The 23844-nt window shown below is 45.6% G+C and overlaps 1 protein-coding gene across 8 annotated transcripts in view; it reads right to left on the reverse strand.

The window, feature by feature from the left end:
* Positions 1-23844, reverse strand: part of LOC147438492 (uncharacterized) — a 250201-nt gene that overhangs the window by 154372 nt on the left and 71985 nt on the right. For all 8 annotated transcript variants that reach the window (XR_015184499.1, XM_086484591.1, XM_086484590.1 and 5 more), the window contains 2 exons: positions 4261-4323; positions 4071-4178 (listed from right to left, as the gene is read on the reverse strand). Coding sequence is in view for 7 of the 8 variants with exons in the window: in XM_086484591.1 (XP_086340717.1) it covers positions 4071-4178; positions 4261-4323 (171 nt within the window). In the remaining variant the exon portion in view is untranslated. The remainder of the gene's footprint in view (positions 1-4070; positions 4179-4260; positions 4324-23844) is intronic.

Genomic DNA, 23844 nt, shown 5'->3' on the forward strand with positions numbered 1-23844 from the left:
CAATTGTGTCATATAGAGCCAGAGACAAAGTTACATCACATTTGTCACTGTCCGGTATACTATGAGATACGAGGCCGCTTTCATTGTCTATTCAGAGAGGACTTTGGACCGTTGGCTAGAGTCATGAGATATCAGGATCAGAGATGCCTCGGGTTGTTTTTGTTGGAGCTACGCAAACACAGGGAGAGTCTCTTGACGAGACCAGGCAATGGGAGACATTCACAGAGGGAGATCACTGACTTCTTTAGAGCAAGGACTCAGCAGCCTGATGAGCATGCTTCACAGCAGACTTCCGAGCCCACTTCTACCAAAGGTATATAAGCGGACATAGCCACTGAGCTCGGGAGAGCTAGACGCCCACGACTACAAGGGCGACCACAACATCGACGAAGGCTCCTTCAGAGACTCGGGAGTATTCTAGCACGACATGGGAGACACCCAGTACGACTACTTACAGAGGCGGACATTCACAAAGCTCTTCAACACCGATGCACAATACTTTCTCGGACAACGGCCAATGCCGGGCATCATTGGGCATGGTTGATGACCCAGACATTGGATTAGATCCACAAGGATTGTATCACTTTGGTCTCATAGGTCATTTTGGCCTTTTGAAGACGTTTAAAACAACATTTCATTTCATTCTCTCTCTCATTTCATTTCATCGTCGGGCATGGTTAATGACCCAGACATTAAATTAGATCCAGAAGGATTGTATCAGTTTGGTCTCATAGGTCATTTTGGCCTTTTGAAGACGTTAATATAATATAACATTTCATCTCTCTCTCTCTCTCTCTCTCTCTCTCTCTCTCTCTCTCTCTCTCTCTCTCTCTCTCTCTCTCTCTCTCTCTCTCTCAGACCTGGTATTAGATTCACCACATGTAACCTTTTGGTCTCATAGGTCATTTTGGCCTTTTGAAGACGTTAATATTACATTTCATTTTATTTCATTTTCATTTCTCTAGTGGAGGCATGGAGGCTTTTCAATGAGCACACTCCATCGCCAGCCATCACTTCCATAGAGACATGCGGGGTATATGCTACATCTCTCTATACAGCATCGGGGCAGCCACCTTTGCCTGACCCTCCGAGGCAATGGGCATGCCGAGAAACATATACTTTCTTTACTGCTGAGAAGGTAAGCAAAGCCATTGACAGGATGAAGACAGGAAGAGCACAGGATCATGATGGTCTGGTAGCAGAGCACTTTATCCATGCCAGAGATATGCTTGCAGAGCCTCTTGCTATGATGTTTAATAGATCCATGTATGAGGGTTTTCCTGAGACTTGGAGTATGTCCACGATTGTGCCTATCTTCAAGTCGGGAGATCCTATGCTTCTTGGGAATTACCGCACCATCATGGTTGGTCACACTCTAGCTAGGCTATATGCATCAATTCTTGAGCATGAGTTGAGTGGCTGGGCAAATGGCATCTTGGTTTCACCTACATGGCTTTAGTATGGATGGTCTACCCCCATTTCAGTACTCTCTGGCATAGTCACAAGGGACGCATTCCGGGACAAGGAATGGGGGACGGGAGATGGGGCTCAAGTGTAAAAAAGAGGGCGGGACGGCAAGTGGGGATGGAAAAGTGGGGACGGGAAGCTCGAAAAAGGGCGTCCTCTGTTACTATGCTCTCTGGATGCACCCTCCATCTCCCTCACTAGGATAGAGATTACCAGGCTCATCAGACAGGACTTGATTCAGTTGGATACGAAGAGGACATGGATACAGCCTACACATGAGCTAGGTACGAAGATGACTTTCTATAGAGAGCATCTTCTCCAGCTCACGGAGGATGGTTTTGTGATCAGACCAGGATACATGGATACTCGGCTATCCCACGCGATACGATGTGCTATTGGTCAAATACACACATCCTCACATCAGCTAGAGATCGAGACAGGCAGATTTGGAGGAGTACCCGTTGAGTCCAGGATTTGTCCGGTGTGCCAGATAGAGCCCGAGATAGAGCTACATTACATATGTCATTGCCCAGTATACTATGAGATACGAGGCCGCTTTCACTATCTATTCAGTGAGGGTTTTGGGCCACTTCCTAGAGTTATGAGATACCAGGATCAGAGATGCCTCGGATTATACTTACTGGAGATTCGCAAACACAGAGAGGACCTCTTGAAGAGGGGCACAATGAGAGAGATCCAGCGACAACGAAAGAGTACAGATTTCTTTCAGTCAGAGACAAAGGAGTTCGAGCAGCCCCCTCCACAGTATAACATCACCAGAGGCACCAGAGGCATACTGCTTGATTGGGCGATAGAGTTGTGGTGGTCCCGTCGCCCACGGATGAGGGGGCCCTCTCAACATCAAGCAGATTGCAACAGAGGATCCATACCACGCGACATAGGAGCCGTCCCGACAGAGTGCCTACCTTGGAGGACATTGAATCTCCATAGCCTTTTGGATACTGATGTATATGTATATGATGCCTCGATTGTCAGAGAGTTCCATTGTATTAGCTCACACTTTGTATTCCCTTTGTATCAGCTTTCACCCCACCCCTACCCACTTTTTTCTTTTTAGTTCTTTGTACTTTTTGTACCCAAACCTGGTATTAGATTCACCACATGTAATCTTTTGGTCTCATAGGTCGTTTGGCCTTTTGAAGACGTTAATATTACATTTCATTTCATTTCATTTCTCTCTCTCTCTCTATCTAGTTCACAAGTATGGGTTATGAGTGATCATGTGTTTGGTCTATCACCACACTAAGTGCCCCCATTTGCATTTGGTGTTGGGTGATAGGACTTTTGCGTCCTAGCTGCGAGAAAAGCTAGGTGCTGCCCCCTATTTGCTAGGTAAAGTGTTCCGTCCTAGGCTCGTGAGGCAGAGATGGCAGGGCAGTGGTGTGTAGAGACCACACTACCCCCGACTGTTCCGACTTTCCCATCCTCAACAGGATTACTTGTTTTTCAGTGGCTGGTTGGAGACCAAGGGGCAGCCGTGCGAGTTGGCTACAGTGGACATACACCCTTCAGTTTGCCTTGGGTTTCCGGGTGTTTAGTGGAGAGTCAATGGGTGCTGCTTATTGGATTGCCCGCAAGCACAGCAAAGTTGGCTTAGGATTCTTCGTGCGATAGCCTCCATCCTCCTAGACATGGTCTTCAAGATGGTAAGTACAAAACGTTGGCTGTGGGAACATGGGATCAAGAATGCAACAACCTCTTTTAGCAAGGTACCGGGCAACTCCAGCTATGTCTGATTAACATCATAAAGCTGTATACTAATCCAAAAAGTTGCAATCTATCTTTTTGGTTGGAGAAGGGCATGCATGAGGGCAGACAGTTCTTTGTTTATGATGTTTGTATCTGAGTGGTAGCCTTATTTTCAGGTCCAAAACAAAGGCAAGTAAATCAAAGTTTTGCCACATTAATTGACATCTGAAGTCGGCTGAGGATTGAACTTGTAGGTGAAACCAGCATCCAACATTTTTGCTTTCCAAAAACTGCAAAGGCATAGAGCAATATTGAATATCGTGGCAATCGCATATTTAAAAAACTGCATTTCAAGACCAAACTACTTGTGGGATTTTGGCTTCAGCACAACCTCGTGAGTTTTCCTTGTCCTAAACGAAAACGGCAAACCATACTGATACTCGGTGAAGAAGCAGTGCATTAAGAGAATGGAAGGAAATTTTTTTAATGGTAGGCATCTGAGACATAAGTGTGTCAGATCGCAGACACGACTACCCTTGTCACAGTCCGGTCTTGAGAAGCATAGGCAAAGATGTTGATCCATAATCTGACTGGCAGGGAACTGAAGTTTATCATAGGAGCTCATCAATAAAAGCTTAGTTTGAACACAGAAAAGTAAAGCACCTTGGGAATAGCACCAAGATGTTTCCCTAGGTTCAAGGAAATTGCAGAAATACCTTGATTGTTCCTTACAAAAGCTTTTATAATTGTCACAAATATATCAACTGTACACATAGAAGTGTGCATATCTCCACTATACAATCACTACAGCTCTCATTTTTTATGTTTGCAAACTTATGACTGGCAGGTTCTTTGAGTAACAACATTAAGAAATGAGTTCAAATACTGCATACCTGATGCCACAAAGAAAATAGCAGGAAGAAACTCCAGGGTAGACATTTGGTAAGAACCTTTTTCTCCATTGAGCTCAAGAAGCTCCATAAATATTCTCTCCAGGATATCTACTGCACATTATGGCTATTATTTATGCTTTGTTGAAAATTAAGGAAGTACACTCACATTTCTAAATGGCTAAACACTCACCAGAGATAACAACTTTCCTTGCCTCTTGAAACAATTGAACAAATTGAGCCTGCACAAATCCATCTGACACAGTAAAGATTCTCAATCCTGCAAATGGAAACCACCTAAAAAGATGCACAATCTCTTAGCTGTGGTAGGAAGCTTCATGAAAGTGATTGACAACATACAGCTATACATCCAGACTGTGGCATTCATATTGGTTCTGCCACACGAGATGGAGGTATGACTGTAGCCAGGGCCGTAGCAATGTGTGAGGGCATTCATAGCCCACATGCTGAAAATTCTTGCAATTGAAGCATGTGCCAATGAATATGCCCAATTTGAGATATGATATGCAACACCAAATAGAGACAACATTGAAATGCACCATGACGGAAGTAGGAGAGGGTACCTCTATACCCCAAAGAATACACAAAAGGTATTTGAATTGCCATCAGCGATGGCAGACAAATCTTCTTTCCAAGCTAGGAAATTGGGATGATGTAGCAGCTACCAATTTCGCGAAACTAACAACCTCCATGCATACCAAGCACTGATGCCAAATCTAGATTTCATAGACCGTGCATGTATATGGCAATACATTCACCAATGCGCACCTATGACCTCATAAATCGCCAAACAACATATAACATGCTCTCAACTTTAACACACACACCTTTTTCTTTTTGTACTTTACACGCACACACTTTTTTTTGTAAATCAGTTTGATTAATTTACTAGTCAGAAACCTCGAATTGAGGAAAACCCACCGAAAAGCTCAAATACAAGGGAAAGAACACAAAAGTGTTTGGCTGTACAATATGGCTAAAAGCATTCATAGGAAAGCTGATGTGATTTCCAAGGTGAATCGTAAAGATTGCCTAAGAGAAATCTTGAAGAACGGAAAGGGGTCTGCATCAATGTGATGGAACATATAGACATTACGCCATAGTGTCCAATAAGCCACATGATGATAATCGTGAATCGTTGCAATGTAGGTGAGAAAATGCCAAACGCCCAAAACCGTCTGTGGAAAACCATTGCTGGAAAACAGGGCCCGCATACCCGCCGATATGCAGAGAAGGAAATCTTTAGTAATGCAGCAATCCGAGAGCAGGTGGCAAAGATTCTCTTCCACAATCGAGCAACAGACACAAGAAGAAAGGTGGATATGACGTGCCCTATGAAAAGTGCCCACCAGGAGCACTCCAAGCAAAGACCACTATAGAAACAATCGCTCCTTCAAAGGCAAATGGCTCTTCCACGTGGCGGAGAGAAGTTTCCTCCACGAGATATCCGATTTGTGCATGTGCCAAAGGGCATGGGCATTACAGTGCTCAGCAAGCCAAGGTAGCAAAAGAGCATAAACTCGATTGGTAGAAATATCTTGAAAAGGCGCTTTCCAAAGATTCCAATCATACATGCGCTCACCATCAGGAAAAGGTGAAGTTGGCGAAAAATCAACCAGTATGTGCTCACAGTAATGCATACAACGGCGAGCAGCAAAGCGAAACTCAAAAGTGTATCCAACCGCATCCACCACATCCTCAACCACACAAATGCCACGACAAGAGAGGAAGTATGCCTGGCTAGATCACAGCCATAAGGTATGTTTAGTTGTCATAACAGAACACATTGAGTTGCGCTCGCTACTGCTGAACACCCCCCCCCTGCTGCGCCATCCCCCCCCCCCGCTGCCCTTGCACTGCCCCCCGCCCCCGCCTGCCCTTGCGTGCGGCAGCCCAGCCCGCCCACCCCCCTGCTGCGCGTACCCCCCCCTGCCCCCAGCTCGCACTGCCCGCCAGCTGCCCCCCTCTCGCGCCGCCATTCAAACCCCCCTCCCACCCGCCCGCCCGTTGCCTCTTGTGGCCCCGCACACTGCCCGCCTTATTCGATCTTCCCCCCCGCCTTCTTCTCCCCGAAGCCTCCTACACTTGGCTCTGGCAGCACTGTTTCTTTGGCACAATGCTCTGCGCGCTCGGCTGCAGTAGCTTCACCGCCCGCTTCTTCGACACAGCAGTAGACACAGATGGAGGCTCCAGCTCCGCCATAGAGGGACTCGTCCAAAGCCCCCTCGCCAGACCCTGCTGAGGTCAACATTCGACTTGCTCTTTCGCCGACAGAGCAAGCGAGTCTAGCCGAAGAGGTAGAGCGCTTGCAGGCAACTTCTGTCATCTGCAAGATTCTCGGCACCCGACCTAGCAGAGGAGGGCTGCGTGACCTTCTCCAAGCCCGCCTTCTCGCAGAGGTGGGCAAGATCTTGGACGTACAGATACTCAGACTAGGTTACTATCAGATCGAGTTTGAGACCTCCGAGATGGCGTCCAAGGTCATCGCCATGAGTCCATTGACCATCCGAGTAGCACGAGCCCACTTTCAACAGTGGAGACATGGTTTCGACCCTGCTTCGGATGTTCTAGTAGAGGAGGCAGACATCCCCATCTCCGTCTGCTTTCCGGGTTTGCGGAGGGAGTACTTACCACTTTTGTCCAGGATCGGCTCAACCACTGGGACTGTCCTGGAGACACCTCGCACGACAGCCTTAGTAGCTACCAAGGCGGCTGGCATTCCCTCAATTCTCGTTTTGGTCAAAGACACTCACATGCTCCCAAAGGTTATTCTTCTCCCTCGGGTGAGTGGGGGTTGGTTTAGACAGAGTGTTGAGTATTCGGGCCTCCCGAACCAGTGCTTCATTCGTCGACAGATGGGCCATCTAGCGAAGGCCTGTCCACGGAGGAGGCCTCGACCTACACCACAGCCTCAGCCCCAGCCTGCAAGGGCCGGCCAGCAGACACAGACACAGACACAGCCTGCCTGGACAGAGGAGGTTGCTTTACGTACGGCTCGCTCTGCTTGGGCTTGGGCCAGGCACTCGTTGCAGTCAAGCATATCTAGAGGACGTTCGGATGCGGATTACTCTCCATCCAAGCCAGCCTCGAAGATAGCCCGTCTAGCTGCTGCGGCAGCATCTGCTCTCTCTCGCTCCCCATGAGGATCGTCTCATGGAACGTGCAGGGACTAGGTGGGCCCCAATTTCAGCGTCAACGGGGCCGACTGCGTCAGGAGCTTCAGCGCTGCCTTGTGGGAGGAGAGATTGATCTCCTTATGCTTCAGGAGCACCATCTATGTGAGAGCCGGATCGGGATGTTGTGGTCAGCTCTAGCGTGGACGATATACCACTTTTTGGTCAGCTGCTTTTGGACCTGGAGGCATCCACCCAAGGTGGGGTATGTATGACTATTGCGGACTCTTTGCAGCACGCCATTGTGGGCAGAGGGATTATTGTGCCAAGCAGGGCTCCGTGGATTACTATGCAACTTCAGGGTTGTCTAATGGGCTTCCTGAACATCTATGCGCCCAATGTGGCGAGTGCTCGAGCAGAGTTTTGGTCACAGATAGTTGAGTCTCTGCCGCAGGCAGAACACTTATGCATAGGAGGGGACTTCAACATGTTGCAGGACACTTCTGACAGGATTGGTGGTAGCCATGCTACTGTGCATGGAGTTGAGCTGGCAACTTGGGAGAGGTTTTGTATGACTCTGAGGGTCTCGGATGTTTGGCAGCACTCTGGTTTTGTGCGGCCCCCAAACAGCCTGGCCTTCTCTCGTTCGGACCGCAGAGTGGGAGGAGTGAATCTATCGCGGATAGATCGCTTCTACACTAGTGACCATTTCAGTGACTTGGGAGGGACAGTGGGCATTCTGGTCAGGACTTCCTTCTCGGACCATACACCACTGATCCTCACAGTGGCAGACTGGCAGAGGAGTGGGAGCACGATGCTTCGCATCCCAGAGAGGGTCCAGTTGGACTCAGCACTCAAAGAGCGGGTAGAGGCTCTCTAGACAGAGAGCTTAGACAAGCGGGATTCTCCTGCTGACAGAGTGGCCGCAGGCCTAGCTCAGATTAGCCGTTTTTTTCTCCAAGAGTCTCTAGCTCGCCGGGCTGCAGCGAGAGAAGAGGAGCAGCATCTCAGACGGAGCATTGCTTCGCTACAGAGGATGCAGGAGCAGCATCCAGACAGTCCATGGTTGGAGGAGCAGCTACAGCAGGCTCCTCAGGAGCTTGTTAGCATAGAGGAGAGGCGACATGACTTTGCTTTCCACCGACAGGCAGCTCAGTGGACCTAGGTCGGCGACAGAGTGACACGTGCTTTCTTTGAGGCAGTGGGACCTCGGCATTCGCATGCCAAGGTCAGGCATTTGAGGAGGCCCGACGGGTCAATTGCTTCTGAGCCCGAGGATATGCGTGCAGTTGCTACTGACTTTTACTGTGAGTTACTGTCTGCAAAGCCCCACTCAGAGCGCCAGGATGCATTCAGGGAGCAGGTTTGGGCACAGATGCCTTGTCTTGTGACTGAGGAGATGCGTCAGAGGCTAGAGATGCCAATTCAACTTGAGAAGCTGCACATGGCTCTTAGGGCCCTCCCCTGTGGTAGCTGTCCAGGTGAGGATGGGCTGACTCCCAGTTTTTTCTTGGAGTACTGGGACCTCCTTGGCCCAAATCTCTATAGTGCTTTTCAGTACATTTTGTACACAGGAATGATGCCTGACAGCATAAATGAGGGCCTAATCTACCTCATTCCCAAGGAGAGTGGCTCCTTGGAGAGATTCGACAGTGGCGCCCCATCACCATCCTCAACTCAGCCTACAAAATTCTTGCCAAGGCTCTGAGTTTGAGGATTCAGCCACTTCTAGAGAGCCTTATACATGGGACTCAGACAGGTTTTGTCAAGGAACACAGTATCCTTGACAAAACCTTTACTTTACTCTTTGGGAGTCTTCTTCCCTGGCACGGCTCCATGGTGAGGACCTAGTGATTCTTCTCTCGATTTTGAGAAGGCATACGACAGAGTTGACTAGGACTTTCTAGAGGACACTCTACGTAGGATGGGCTTCTCAGATGCTTGGATCAGAGAGGTATCAGCTTTGTACAGACAGGCTCACAATCAGGTACTTTTGGCGGGAGGTAGAGGTGATCGCTTCATGCTCACATGTTCGGTCAGACAGGGCTATCCTCTTGCCCCTGTCCTCTTTCTGTTCTATGCGGAGGCAATGAGCAAGTTTTTGGTGTTGCAGCAGGTTGGTCTACGGGGCTTAGCACTCCCTTATTCGGGGAGATGAGCTTCTGGACGCTGAGTTTGCCGACGACTCAGCCTTGTACATAGATGGCCAAGAGGCCAACCTTCACAGGTGTGAGCAGGCTCTAGAGACCTTCTGTTGTGCATCGGGCACACTGATCAACTGGAGAAAGACAGTGGATTTCTCAGTTGGTAGTGCTCCTCTACCCGATTGGATGCCAGGAGAGGGTTTTACGTGGATTCCCCCGGGGACTGCAGTTCGGTACTTGGGTTGTCAGGTTGGTTTGGACTTGTCTCCCGAGCAGTAGATTGCTCCCCTTCTCCTGTCTATCAGGAGAAAGTTGTTAAATTGGAGCTCAGCATGACTTTCTTTGGCTGGCAGAGTAGTAGTGGCCAACAAGGTATTGTTGGTGACTATGTGGTACATCACTTCTTGTTGGATCTTCTCGAGTTCTTGTATCAGCCAGGTAGAGAGGCTCATCAGGAACTTTCTTTGGTGAGGACGTGACACTCAGATAGCCCGAGCCAAAGTGGCTTGGTAGGTCATCACTCTTCCTTGTTCACAGGGAGGGCTTGGGATCATTGACCCAGCACAACAGAGCAGAGCCCTTCTTGCGAAGTTCATCGTCAGAGGACTTCTTCCAGGTGAGGAGCCCTAGAACAAGTTCTTGCTACAGTGGCTTCTTGCTAGGGTGCCTCAAGCAGGAGGCCCCTGGCAACCTTCGACCAGATGGATCTTCACAAAGATGCGCAGAGTTGCTTTGAGCAGGAGACTGGAGGACTGCTTCGCTGTGAGTCTGCTTCGACCTTGGGAGCTCTTGCGGCGAGGCCTGGAGCAGAGACAGCCTACTTGCACGGAGGAGCGCCTATGGCAGCCCCTTGTCTGCAACCCCATGGTTAGCACTCAGAGAGGCCACTTGGTTGGTAGTCGACCTCATGTTTCCTGGGGTCCCATGCCAGCGGGTCCAGCGTGCTCTTTAGGTGATTGCTTAGAGTTCACAGGCTTGTCAAAGGAGGTGCAGGGTTTCCAGCTACAGGGCATGTGAGGGGTGCAGAGCATGTGCCAGGACATCTCAGAGGCAGTTCCAGCGGAGTGGCTCACGCCTCTTGAGCCAATAGCACCCAGGTGGATGGGAGCCTTCACACGACTGGAGGTTCTCATCTCTATCAGGGCCTGCTCAGAGACTGTTCCATCCCTTTTCTTCGAGGTTCAGGGTGGGGGACACCTATAGCGGGTTGCAGTAGAGGCCCCGCAGGTGGAAGAGTGCTGTTTTCAGAGGATCCGAGTAGTGGGCATCTATGGGAGGACTTGTGTCATAGATCCTGACCCAACAGCTCTTGAGACTGGACACTGGAGGCTGTGGGCTTGGGAGTGTTGTCCATTGGCACGAGTACAGTGGGATCCTGGTGAGTGGCTCTGGAGGGACCCCTTCTCTTCTGCAGACCACCCAAGAGTTCCTTTCTTTCAGTACAATGTTCAACTGGGACATCATATACTAGCAGCACAGAGAGAGGCCCGCCCGGCTGCAGAACCTCATTGGCAGGAGGAGGGTCTCACAGCTGAGTTCTTGGCAGCCTTCTGGGAGAGGTTGTGGGACTCCAGACAGTCGAGACGAGTCACCTTGTTTCAGTGGCTGGTCGCACACAGAGCTACAACAGTTGGGAGCTGGCTAGTGCATAGTGGTCTCTCGGCCGCATGTGTAGCTTGTGACCATCTTGTGGAGAGTCAGCGTCACTGTCTTTGGGATTGTCCCTCGGCCCAGCAGGTGTGGCTACGAGTTCTTCGGCTGATGCCTGCTCTCTCCACTGCTCGACAGTACACTTGGGGAGCAGCGGCTTGGTCCACCCTCACGGGACCGGCACTTCAGTTTGAGCTATCTTCCACCAGCAGGATGATAGTGATGCAGGAGGGGCGACCTACACTCCAGCCTGTTACAGAGCTTACTCCACAGGAGTGGTGCAGTGAGAGAGAGGAGTGTTGGGAGCTCATCAGTGGCCTGACACTCTGGTTCATCTGGCGGGCCCGTTGCTTCCGCATCTTTGAGGCTCGCCCTGTGCCACCAGCAGAGACTGTTCGCAATTTTTGGCTAGAGCTGATCCATACTCTCAGAGGACAGCTTGAGGGACTACAGGGCAGCTCCGACTGCATGCGGGAGCGCAGAGAGGCTTTCCTTCGACTCCGACATCCTGGGCCTTTTTACACCATGGTCCAGGGAGTACTCCGATGGCATTATCGACCACCTGTGTGGCTTTTCCCTCCCCCCATTTCTTGATTTAGCCCCATTGTACATATGCTGGTTTTTTTCATTGGGAGAGTCTCCCATCATGGTTGTTGTAGCCCTCTCTTGAAGAGGTGGTTGTAGCCCTATGGGTAGTTTCAGTAACTAATAGAAGCTTCTTTTTCTTGAAAAAAAAAAAGTATGCCTGGCGAGGCAAGCGATCAACCAAAGTAAGAGAGAATGCCCGCCTTCAATGAAGACTCTCCAAACGAAGGGAATTTCCTTCTCGCCAAGCATTCCATGATAGATGAATAGTAACCTCTTTCCAAGCAGAGATCAAAGTGGAAGCAAGAGGACATCCAGGAATGTGCCCTTCCATCTTACCAAACACAACCTCCCAAATAGATGATTGTCAATGGCCAACAAATGAGGAAGTAACAACATGGTGACCCAAGTAATAGATATGCAAGCATAAGAGTCCACGGTAGAATTTGTTGCGCAAGTGTAGGCAGCAGCATAGCCTTCCTAGCAAGAACATGTTTGCGCAAGTCCAAGATATTGAGACCACCAAAACGTTTAGGAGTGCAAAGCTTCTCCATCGACATCAATCGCAAGCCTTTTTTGTGAGAATGAGTTCGCCACAAATGAGACATAATGGCTGACATAAGAGAATCGAGACAATGACAAGGCCAATGCATCAGTGGCAAAAACAGTTGAACATACACCATCAGGATACTCTGAATGATTCGCAGGCAAATATGTAATGGCCAAGTGGATAATTTCCAGTAGTGCAATTTGACATTCAAGCGTTGCATAACCCAATCCACATTTTGAGTGTGAGTGACATTCCATCCAAATGGATATCCCAAATGCCTGGTAATCACATTCAAAGGAGCAATCTCACCTGGCCACAGTAGACTATGCCAATCGCACGAACGAAGTGGCAGATTTTTGGTTTGCGAAAGTTAACTTTAAGACCAGCTGCAATCCCAAACAATTCCAAAGCTTCCATAATCCCTTGGGCATCAACCTACTGATTGCGAGGCATAAACAACGAGTCATTCGCATAAGCCTGCCCAATAAAGGTACTACCCAAGGGTACTACAAACCATGAAGAAGCTCAGTGTAGATGGTCTTTATTGCGCAACACCAACATCTTAGCCAATATCTCGTAAACCACAGGCATCAAGTAATAGGCCATCAGTGAGAGAATTGCTCGCAAAGTGCTTGGTTAGGCAACAATTTAATGAAACCCTCTTTCCAAGATAATGGCAAATCTTGTTTCTCCCATGTTGCATTTAACATGAAAAGCAATGGCTATTTTAGAACCTCCCAAAAGGAGAGGAAAAATTCCACAGTAAACCCGTCCCAACCAAAAGATTGCCAACGGCCCAATGCAAGCAATGCACAATGTAATTCAGAATCCTCAAGGCATTGTGCATCTTGCGAAGAAAGGATCGGATGAACATAAGAAAGCAACAATTTGACGAGCTTGGCGAGCAACTGAAGATGTCCGAGGAGCAGCAAACACATGTCGATAATGTGGAACCATGGCATTAGCAAGCTCTTAGTTGGAATAAGTCCAAGCACCGGAAGAAAGCATAACACACTTAGGATGAAGATGTCTAAGAAGGAGCAGCAGACACGTGTCGATAATGTGAAACCATGGCATTAGCAAGTTCCTGTTTGGAATAAGTCCAAGCATCCGACGGAAGCATAACACGCTTAATTGTTGTGAGACCCTTGTATGATGGAGATGCTTAAAAAATTGCTTTGAAGCGCAACCCTTATCCATAAAAGCCTGTTGACAGGCACGCATCTGCCATATAGAGATTTTTCGCTTATCATTATGTCGAACACGCACACAAGCTTCACACAACTCAGACATTGCAGAGTCAGACAAAGGCCACGAGTCTACCAATACTTGCAGCTGTCGACAAACCTGCTTCGCAACATTGACATCTCTCCGCATGCACTCCATGTAATGCATGCCATAGTCATGAATAACACATTGTACCCTCACGACAAAGCGATACCAGGCAGCATCAAGATCAAGAGGGGGAATAACATCAGAAATCATGTCTCGAAAAACCTCATGAGTGAGATAAGCATTGTTAATATGCAGCAGACGTTTCCTAGGAAGAGGTCGATCACAAAGAGATTGCCAAAGTACAAAGTCAACAAAACAGGGTAATAATCCGATAACTACAAGATGTAATCTATCCTCATATCACATACGAAATCTTCATATTGTTGCAAATTAAGCAAATACCAACGATCCAACCGTACTCAAGAAGAAGAGTGAGCAACAGGCGGAAAGATAAATCCAGAAACATTTGGATGCAAATATCCCCATTAGTCAATCATCTGAGTAGAAGCAAAGAGATGACAAAATGGTGTTGGTTATGCTCTTAAAGAACAACTATGTCCGCCTTACATGCATGTCTATAGTGCCAAGTGAGTCGCCACTTGTCGTGGTTGCATAACCCCCACACATTATATGAGATGCAATTCAAAGGACTATGCATTTTGTACTGTATATACAATGGGCGAGGAAACAAGAAAAGAGACTCAAGCATTGGTGTCCATTCACACATCCTCATCTGCAGTGGGCACATGAGGTGGCATAGCATAACCTCGACTAGTAGTGCTAAAGATAGGGGACCCATGTGATGAAGAGGCTTCCCCTGTAACCACTTCATTGTAAGGAAGAACAAACTTTATCCCAGGCCTCAGCCAAAGAAGTATTATCATTACAAGGGATTTTTTTCTAAGGGACATTCTTCAATGGGGACACATAGTTACGAGAAGATGCCAAAGTGCGGCATTTAACAGTTTTCTAGGCACCAGCCAAGCCCGAGAAGCTACAACCTGTTCTTTGCCTTTATCATCAACATTTGGAGAAGCAAGAATCGGCTGCAATTGTGCTTGCTTTCCTTTTCCTTTAGTCGACTAAGCCATGGCAGGGGAAACCGACGGACCTTTGATCAGTGGCTTAGTAGAAGATTTTAGAGGTTGCGTAGACGGAGCGGAAGGGACAGCTGAAGGAGGTGGCTACAGATTTGGTTCCGAACATTCGGAGTGCATATGACCAAATTTTCCACAACGAAAGCAAGAATTTGCAAACTTATCCATTTGAGTTTAAACGGGCACTTTCCAACCACTGTATCTCCCAAATCAGCCGAAATGTGTGCTGGTGTAGGGATGTCAGTGTCCCACAAAATACAAAACCGATTTGTGTTGGCATCCAACTTAGGAGGGCAAATGATTTTGCCCAACTGAGGAGCCAACAACAAGAGAAGAAAATGATGCCAAGTACGAGAAAACCACCACCTCGACCCAGACAGGACACTTATGACAAATAAGACTCTGGTAATCCTTGGTGAGAGCCCAAGGCAATACATGAGTCATCTACGTGTTGAAAAAAAGTGGAGACATTTCGAGCAAAGCATCCCAAGCATCCATGTCGGCTAGCAATACTTCATAAAAGCATCATGCACCAAAGTAAACTCCTCGGACTGCTTGCCGTTTGAGCAGGAAATCAACCCATTGGCCTACAACCTAAGCCGTAGGCATTTTCCTAGGGAAGAAGAGAATCACTACGTTAAGGGCATATTGAGCAACAGGATCCATAAGCTCCTGTACAAGAATACGCACTTCCGTGACGGGAGTAGGGCCTTCCCATGCTCATCGTACATCTTCAAAGTCCTCATGCAAACATTCCTTGATTAGGGTTAAAGCATCCATAGTTAAGCTTTCCATGGCTTTCCAATGCTTGTATATACATTGTTCACTAGATTCCATGCGAAACAATCACCACACTTTCCACATTGCTCTTATAAATTCTTTGACAAAAACTCTGTTGTACACCTGCTGAACACTCATTTTTAGTTTTTGTGTTTTTATTTTTTTGTTGTAAATCAAATTTATTTTTTTCCACTCTCTCTCTCTCTCTCTCTCTCTCTCTCTCTCTCTCTCTCTCTCACACACACACACAATTTTTTTGTTGTAAATCACAGATTTCTTTACACTAGATATTGTACACCCAGAAGAACAGACAGAGGAGCAGCCAACAGTGGAGAGGCCTACCCCCACTACTGGCATTCTCATAGACCGAGCATTGGAGCTAGGGAGATCTAGATGACCCCAATGGAGAAGAGGAGCTACACAGTTTCGAAGGAGGCTACAGCAAAGGATTCGAGCCATACTCTTTCGTCGAGTGCAGATGAAGATGGATCTCTACTCCCCTCCCATATTGTCTTCACATTGTACTGCTTAGTTTAGGATCCCGCAGTATTTATATTTTGTTATCCTAGTTTAATTTATTTTGTTAATCTAACTTTGTATCAGATACACCGCATTGTAACTTTCTAGTCTCATAGGTCACTTTGGCCTTTTGAAGACGTTAATATAACATTTTATTTCATTTCTCTCTCTCTCTCTCTCTCTCTCTCTCTCTCTCTCTCTCTCTCTCTCTCTCTCTCTCTCTCTCTCTCTCTCTCTCTCTCTCTCACACACACACACACACACACGCGCGCGCACAATTTTTTTTTGGGTGATGTATTTTATTACTGGTTGGAAATCTCAAGATGAGGGAAAACGCACGATGAAGGTAATGTACAAGCAGGCCATAACTCAATACCCAAAAAGGCAAGGTGGATATATATGTAGTGTTTGATACATGTTCGGACCATAGGGTACATAGTACTGGACTTTATGTGTATTAGGATATGTAAAAATCTGTACCATTATTTTGAGACAAAAGCCTAACTTATAAATTAATATAGGATATTCGTAATATGTTCATAAACATAAAAAATCACAAATCCTAACACAATTCTTGATATGAACTTACTACTCAAGAGTTATGACACACGCCTCGAAATGTCTGTCCTATAGGACAACTCTCCTATGTACTAATTCTCTAGTGTTTTATTTATGTAAAACCTTCGTTGTAACCATTTTTTAATTTGCAATTGATTAATCTAATAACTATTGCCCAATTAATCAATTTACCAATGAGAAAGATATTCAAGATAAGCAAAAATTAACGACGACACAACGTAGAGGGTTGGATTTCATGAGGCCCACCCACCCCTCGAAAGGACTTTCCATTATGGATAGAGAAATTACAACTGTGTCCAAATATAAACCATGAATCTATCGAGCTCTTAGGTAGTTACCACGCTCTGTGAAGACTTAGAACTTCAGAATACGAGGAATTAGAAGCTCTATTTTGCTTAATATTTTCTTGAAGTACATAGTAACTATGGAAATTTTTGTAGGAGAGAGACAGAGAGGAGTGATCCTTTTGAGGAGGAGAAGCCTTCCTCTGTAGACTGCGATTAGCCTCATGTGCAACAATAATTCACGTTTTCACCATCTTCCGCTTCTATATTTAAATAGTGTTCAATATGTGAGTTGTTGATCTTCCCATTGGTAGTCCAGATGGCTGCCATTTTTAGAGGCTCTCTGTCATGAGATATTTTGAAAATAGTCTCTATTTGGCAATTCAACCACTTTTAAACCTTTCCTTTACTTCTTTACCCACTACTTTCCTCTCGAGGGAACACTTCCAAAGGCATTAAGGATCTAATTTTAAGTGCATTTAATCTCGGAAAAAGTTACATTGGCACTTCTAAAGGTGGCATCATTCTTTTAGCACCCTAGGGCTCTTGGACGCACCTTACAACCATCTTTGTAATCATCCTTAGACTAATTGCATTGGCACTTTTGAAGGTTGCTTCACCCTTTTGGCACCGTAAGGCCCTAAGACGCACCTTACAGCCATCTTAATATTACATAATTTTGGTCCTTCCACTCTTATTATTTTCACTTTAAAATGGCCAATTCTAGAGAGAAAAAATCATTTAAGTAGACAAGTATTAACTTAAGTGCATTACATTGCCCTTGAAATCATAGTCGTCCTCCACGGTGTGCATATACAAGAGAAGATAAACTAGGCCCGTTGGCATTTAGCTAAGAATTCACATTCAGCATATTGAGCCTTTTTCTTTTGTTGTGCGACCTTCATAGCTTTGTTGATCTAAGCAAGCGGCTCTCGTAGATCAAAACTATATTCATTGGTTTATAAAGATCTTCCCATGTATCTTGAAGATCACTGGGACTTTTGATCTTGCCTCTAACATACCTTGTTTTGGCACATACAACATGGAGACACAAAGTGTTCAATCTCCTTTTCATTGTAAGCCACAAAATCATGTCTTGATACCATTCTTGGTGACTCGGATTCCTCTATACCCACCATCAAATGGAGCATATGATTCATGCAAATAAATACCTTCTACTATAAAGAGTAATTATAGATGTCTATTCCATAAAAAAAGATAACCATCTTGCAAAATAAACAGTTCTTCTTTTTATGTTAGAGCTATGGAAAACATATCATCTCTGAGACAATAAAATATTGCATATCGTGTACCATACTGGTAAGATCATTGTGGTATGCTACCGAGACAGCATTAGACCACAATCTGCGATTATTTTTATATGGTTGGCTACAAAATAGTGTTTGCCAACTATATAAAAATAATTGCAGCGGAAGAAGTCATCTGATATTTGAGACTCTTATGATATATTTGAAATTTGAAGAACGTTACAAGTGAATTCTCCATGCTTCCATGTCTTTGGTTGAAGTTCTCTTATTAATTTATAAACTCAACCCTTCACGCATAATCTTAAAACCAGTTTCTTCTTCAAAAAGAGGGAATTAACCTTGAGCTCTGATACAAAATGTAATTAAATTGAAACTTGCAACTGATTAACGTAATAACTTTTGCCAAATTAATCATCAATATATTCAAGACAAGTGGAAATTAACGTCGACATAGCGTAGAGGGCTGGATTTCATGAGCCCCCCCCCCCCCCCCCCCCCCAAACCCCTTCAAAACAGACTTTCCATTATAAATAGAGAAATTACGACTATGTGCACAAATAAACCATTTATCTGTTAAGCTCTTGGGTAATTACGGCTCTATGTGAAGACTAGAACTTCACAAAATGGAAAATTAGAAACTCTATTTTGCCGAATTTTCTCTTGAAATACATAGTAGCTATGGCAATTTTTGTGAGAGGGAGAGAGAGAAGAGTGAGCCTTTTGAGAGGAAGAAGCCTTGCTCTTCAAGCTGTCATTTGCCTCCTGTGCAGCAGTAATTCGCGTTTTTTTATCCGCGGTCGCTCCTTAATTCAGAAATTGCTCAACATGAAAATTGTAGATCTCCCCGTTTATGGTCCATGAGCGAGCCGATTAGAGATCGTCTCTCTATCATAAGATATTTTTAAAATAGTCTCACCGGGTCTCCTTTTGGCATTCAGCCACTTCCGGACCTTTCTTGTAAAAATGTGTGTGCATGGATAATTAGGGGTCCTCAAACGTACTCTATAAAAACAACGAATTGAGTTTCTATCACCCTCCAATGGTGATGGGCATACTCAGCCATGATAAAGGCTATAGTTTGTCAAGCAAGAGCAAAATACGAGAAGCACTAACGATCTAAACAACAAAATAGTTTGTTGTCACTTTCTGTGAGACAGTTTTGCACAAGGCTCTAGAGAGAGAGAGAGAGAGAGAGAGAGAGAGAGAGAGAGAGAGAGAGAGAGAGAGAATGGTCTTTAAGATTCCTTATATGCGTCATATGTTGCTAAATTGGCTTTATCTTACAGAAAAATAATTCAAAATGAATTATTGGATTTATAAGTGAGAGGGTTTTCTCGCTTGGAACACCAAGGAAAAATAATTCTAAATGAATTATTGGAATTTTAAGTGAGAGGGTTTTTCTCACTGGAGACATCCGAGTACAGAGTATTCCTAGTGCGTCATTCAAAGTAATGACGGGAGCACTAAGAATGGGAATGTCTGTAAGGCCACCAGGAACGGGTACTTCTCATGCGTCACATCGGATGGGTGACAGCGAGCATCGGAAAGAAGTATCCGACCATCCGAGAACGGATATCTCTGATGCATCATAGGATGGGTGACATAGAACATCGTGAAGGAGATTGTACCGTAAGCTCGGTAAGAAAGGACTAGGTGATGGCAATTCTTGATGCGTCACAAGGTGGGTGACGGGTGCATCGGAAAGGGAATATCCATAATCAAGAAATTCTGAACATTGTGCACAAGAAAAGCAAGCACTTGAATGAAGATGGGTTAAGAGGAAACTTTGAGGAAAAACAGATGCTTTTTGAGAAAGCGGGATTGCTTTTCGGGAAAGCAGATGCTTTCCCGCGAAAAAGTCTATGTCTGCATTGCAACTGTGCATGTGATTGCATCCCGGGACGCCTGGGAAGTGCTGTGAAAGCATTGTTTTTAACTTATAAGGTTTTATTGAGTTTTTGGGCAGATTCAGACTATTTTGAAAATATGCCGGCCGCCCAATTAATAAGTGGATAGCCATCTGATAGATAAGGCAACAGATCAGCCAACGTTTTCTCTCTCTCTTTTTCTGGCAGAGCAGCACGGAAAAAGGGGGGAAAAAAAAAAACCGGCTGCGATCTCTACGTGAGTAGCTATTCGTGCCATGGTGAAGACATATAAAAGCATCACATGCCCTCACTCAGGGGGAGGATCAGTTTTTTTGCAAGAAGGAGATGCTGCTGCAGAGTTCACCCACAAAAAAAGAAGACGTTTGCTGGTGATGCCCATGACTACCCCAAGTGGACCCGATGTTGCCAGGACCTAGTGCGCGAATTCCCTCGCAAAGATGTGCCTACAGATCGTGTTTCCATCACGACAAGCTGCTTTCTCTATTTTCAGCCGTAGACGGGGCTGATTTACGAGAAGGAACCCAACAACACACCTCTTTTGTGTGTAGGATTGGAAGAGAGGATTTTCTATGTAGTGATCTCTTCCGGGGAATTGCTTTTCGAGAACCGAGTTGCGTTTCGAGGGTCGAGACTTTGAAGGTAACGATTTTCATGTTATGATCTCTAAGTATTTGTTTGCAGGTGTACTTCCTCTTAGTGAGGGAGTAGGAGTAGAGGAAGGCAAGAGCCTCTGCAGGAGAAAAGCGTGTGAGGAACTAGAGCCAGATCAGCCAAGGGGTTTCGTACCCGAGTTTGGGAAGTAGATCCACAGATCCGAGAGAGGTAGTCTCTCGAGTTGTGATCCGGGAGTTGAGATTCCCAAGTAAGGACTTTGCGTCCGGGAAAGCAGAGTCGTTTTGCGAGAAGAGGACTCTGGAAATAGGGTCAGAAAAGAGTTGCAGGGATGCCATGCCTTGAGTCTGGAAGGTGAGATCCAGAGGCGAGAACCTTGATTCTCGAGGATTTGGAATAAGGAACGGAAGTTCCTTGGAATAGGTATTTGCCCTAGGAATAGGAAGCCGAGGCTTTCCGGAACCATCAAGTCTTATTCTAGAACGAACGTGGTAATACGTTCAGTTCAAGTGCTTGTATAGACTTCTCCTCAATAATAAAGATAGTATTACGGGGGGGGACCAGCCCATCTTCTGGTCCCCAGTATTGTGTCGATCCTCTCACTCTCACTCTCTCACATCTCTATCTATTTCTCTCTACATCCTCTGGCTTCAGTAATAAGTGATAAATCCTATTTATCCGAATGTATTTTATATTGCTATGGGCTCCCGTTTGTGACAGTGGTATCAGAGCATGGTCTCCTCTCTTTCTCTGTAAAGGAGGACGACTCTGGGAAGATACGGGAAGAAGCCATGACAAGCCAAGAGAGAACTAAGCAAGCGGAACCGTAAGCCCTGCAGGAAAAAGCTCGCAGAGTTGGGAAAATTTTTCTTTTGCAAGAAGTCGAGACAAGACTTGGGATTCTCTGCGAAGGTGACAAGAGCATGATGCTCAAGAACCTAGAGAATCTGAGGAGCGGAATGCTCGAGATACTTCAGAACCCAGAAGATATCCATGAACATCAATCCAGAACCATAGTCAAGAAATCCCGTCATTTCGAGAAGGATGTGAAGAAAGGTCTTTAGACATCAAAACCCTCCGATCAAGTTTGATACTTGTCCCGAAAGCTACCGCTATCATTCGACAGTATGAAGTTGCCTTTGCAAACGGCAATTTCTGAGAAGCGTCGGAGGTGAGGCATGTGACCAAACACCTCAAGGGGATTGCAAGTACTTGGTGGTATACCAAGGCTCTGCAAGGAACTTACAACAAGACTTGGATTCAATTCAAGGCTGAATTTTCCAACAAATTTTTTTCCTCTACGCTTTGAGGAAGGCATCCAAGAAGATTGGGATCGGTTTGCCCAATACGAACAGAGTGAGTCAAAGCAAGCAGTGGTTCACTCTTGCCAAGGTAGCTCCACTCTCGACCCTCTCTGAGGGAGGAAAGATGAAGAAATTCAACAAAGGACTTTTGCACGAAGTTTGTAGACGCATCTGCAAAATACTTTGCAGCAGATGGTAGAGTCACCTTAGTGTACATAGAATCAAATCCCCGTAGTGGGACAGGAACCACTGAACACAGAAAGTTTAAAGTAAGGGAATTCAATCTAGCTCCTGAGTTCTTGAATAGAAGACGATCGAACTTTAAGTGAGAGAGAAGGTTTTCGTTCAAAGTTACATCTTTGCGGAAATCATAAAGTGCATTGTGCTTGTTTGCTCTTTTGCACGAGATATGGTTATGTTTTACCAGGACTACTCACTCTCGAGTGTTTATGAGAGCAGGATCAAATTGAAACATTGTTTTCTGAGATGAATTGGTTTGCTTAACTAGCCGGAAGGTCAACTATTGATCTGATATCCGGTAATTCTCGAACAGATTACCTGCTACTGCGGGTAGGAAATTATGAAGGAACCATTCTGAGCTTTCCAACAAAGAAAAGCTTTCATTAAGCTTGAATATTCTTTAAGCCCACACCCCCTACCCGGTAAGGAAAGATATGGTAGTGCTTTTTGCACAAGTGAATGAACACTCTCTTTACGAGGGAAGGAACAAGCGACGACTACGGCCTGTGCTCGAGGAATCCAAGGATTGAAATCCTGGATTATAGAGCAGATTTTGCTCTAAGATCAAGCCAAGGCATCGTCAAGTTGAGCGTCTTCGCTCTAAGGATCTTATGAAGGGAAGGTAATTTTTCAGGTTCACCGAAACTCTAACACAGCTTAAGAATTATGTATACTTTTGAGTACATGAATAACACACGAAGATGCAGACCTATGCCAAGGAACTGGACGAGAGTTTGTTATACTCTCTTGAGCGTGTTTTTGCGCACAAGGATATTCCGACACGAGAATCTCTATTTGAGATGTGTTCGGTAGAAGGAATTTGAGTTTCTCTCCGGAGAAGAGGTTTTCTGATGGTTGTTGATCATTGAGTACGCTATGTGCTTTTACCATTACAGTAGCAACTTTTGGTTGCGGTATGTGTTTCTCCATGAGCAAGTCAAGTAGCATTTACATGCTGCTGGACTAAATTCGAACTATTATATTCGCAAGAATATAGTTCGCCAACCGTTTCAAAATGGTAAGAATTACATATGGGAGAACATCCCTGAGAATCAAAGAGGGTTCCCTCTATTGTGAACCGGGTTTGAACATACGTTTAGAAAATGCTATGGCTAGAATCCTATCTGCCTGAGATTTTGCAAGGCGTCATTGATGCTCACAAGGTGAATCATTTTTTATGATTCTGTAAGGAAGAGACTCTAATGGGCATTTGGAAAACACTACTGATGGTAATAACTCGTAGGAGGAAAAAATTGGAAGGAAGTGCCGCCGTGCACAAGGAATCTTCGGATTGGAACCGTCCGCCTACGTTGAGCGACGGCCCGGAACAAGAACCTTCTTTAAGGTGATCGCAAATTGTGAAACAAAGACATCGAGCTTAATGCTCTGACTTGGGCATTCCCTATATGGGAGGACACAAGAGGTTTAATACCCTCTGGACTAACAGCGCAGGATTATACGCAAGGACAGATACCTAGATTGATTTCTAGGAAGATTATTTTTCTCGAATTTGAGAAGACGGAATCAAGTTAACAAAGTCTCGGATAAGGAAACTTTGGATCAAAACAATTGGCCTACCCAAAGCAAAGGCCCAGAATAAAAACTTACTTTGGTAAGATGACACCCTTTGTCTGCCGCAGGAAGATTCACATGAGCTTAATGCTCTCGACATGCCCTATGCGGGAGGACACAAGAGGTTTAATATCGTCCGGACTAATAGCACAAGGTTATGCGCAAGGACATAGACCTAGATTGATTTCTAAGAGGATTATTCTTCTCGGAATTGAGAAGGTGGAATTGAGTTAACAGATTCTCGGATGAGGAAACTTCCAATCAGTTGGAAAGACGCGAATGACGAGTTCTTACA

Source organism: Adiantum capillus-veneris, chromosome 16 (assembly GCF_014529385.1).
Source record: "Adiantum capillus-veneris isolate H3 chromosome 16, ASM1452938v2, whole genome shotgun sequence".
Lineage (NCBI taxonomy): Eukaryota > Viridiplantae > Streptophyta > Polypodiopsida > Polypodiales > Pteridaceae > Adiantum > Adiantum capillus-veneris.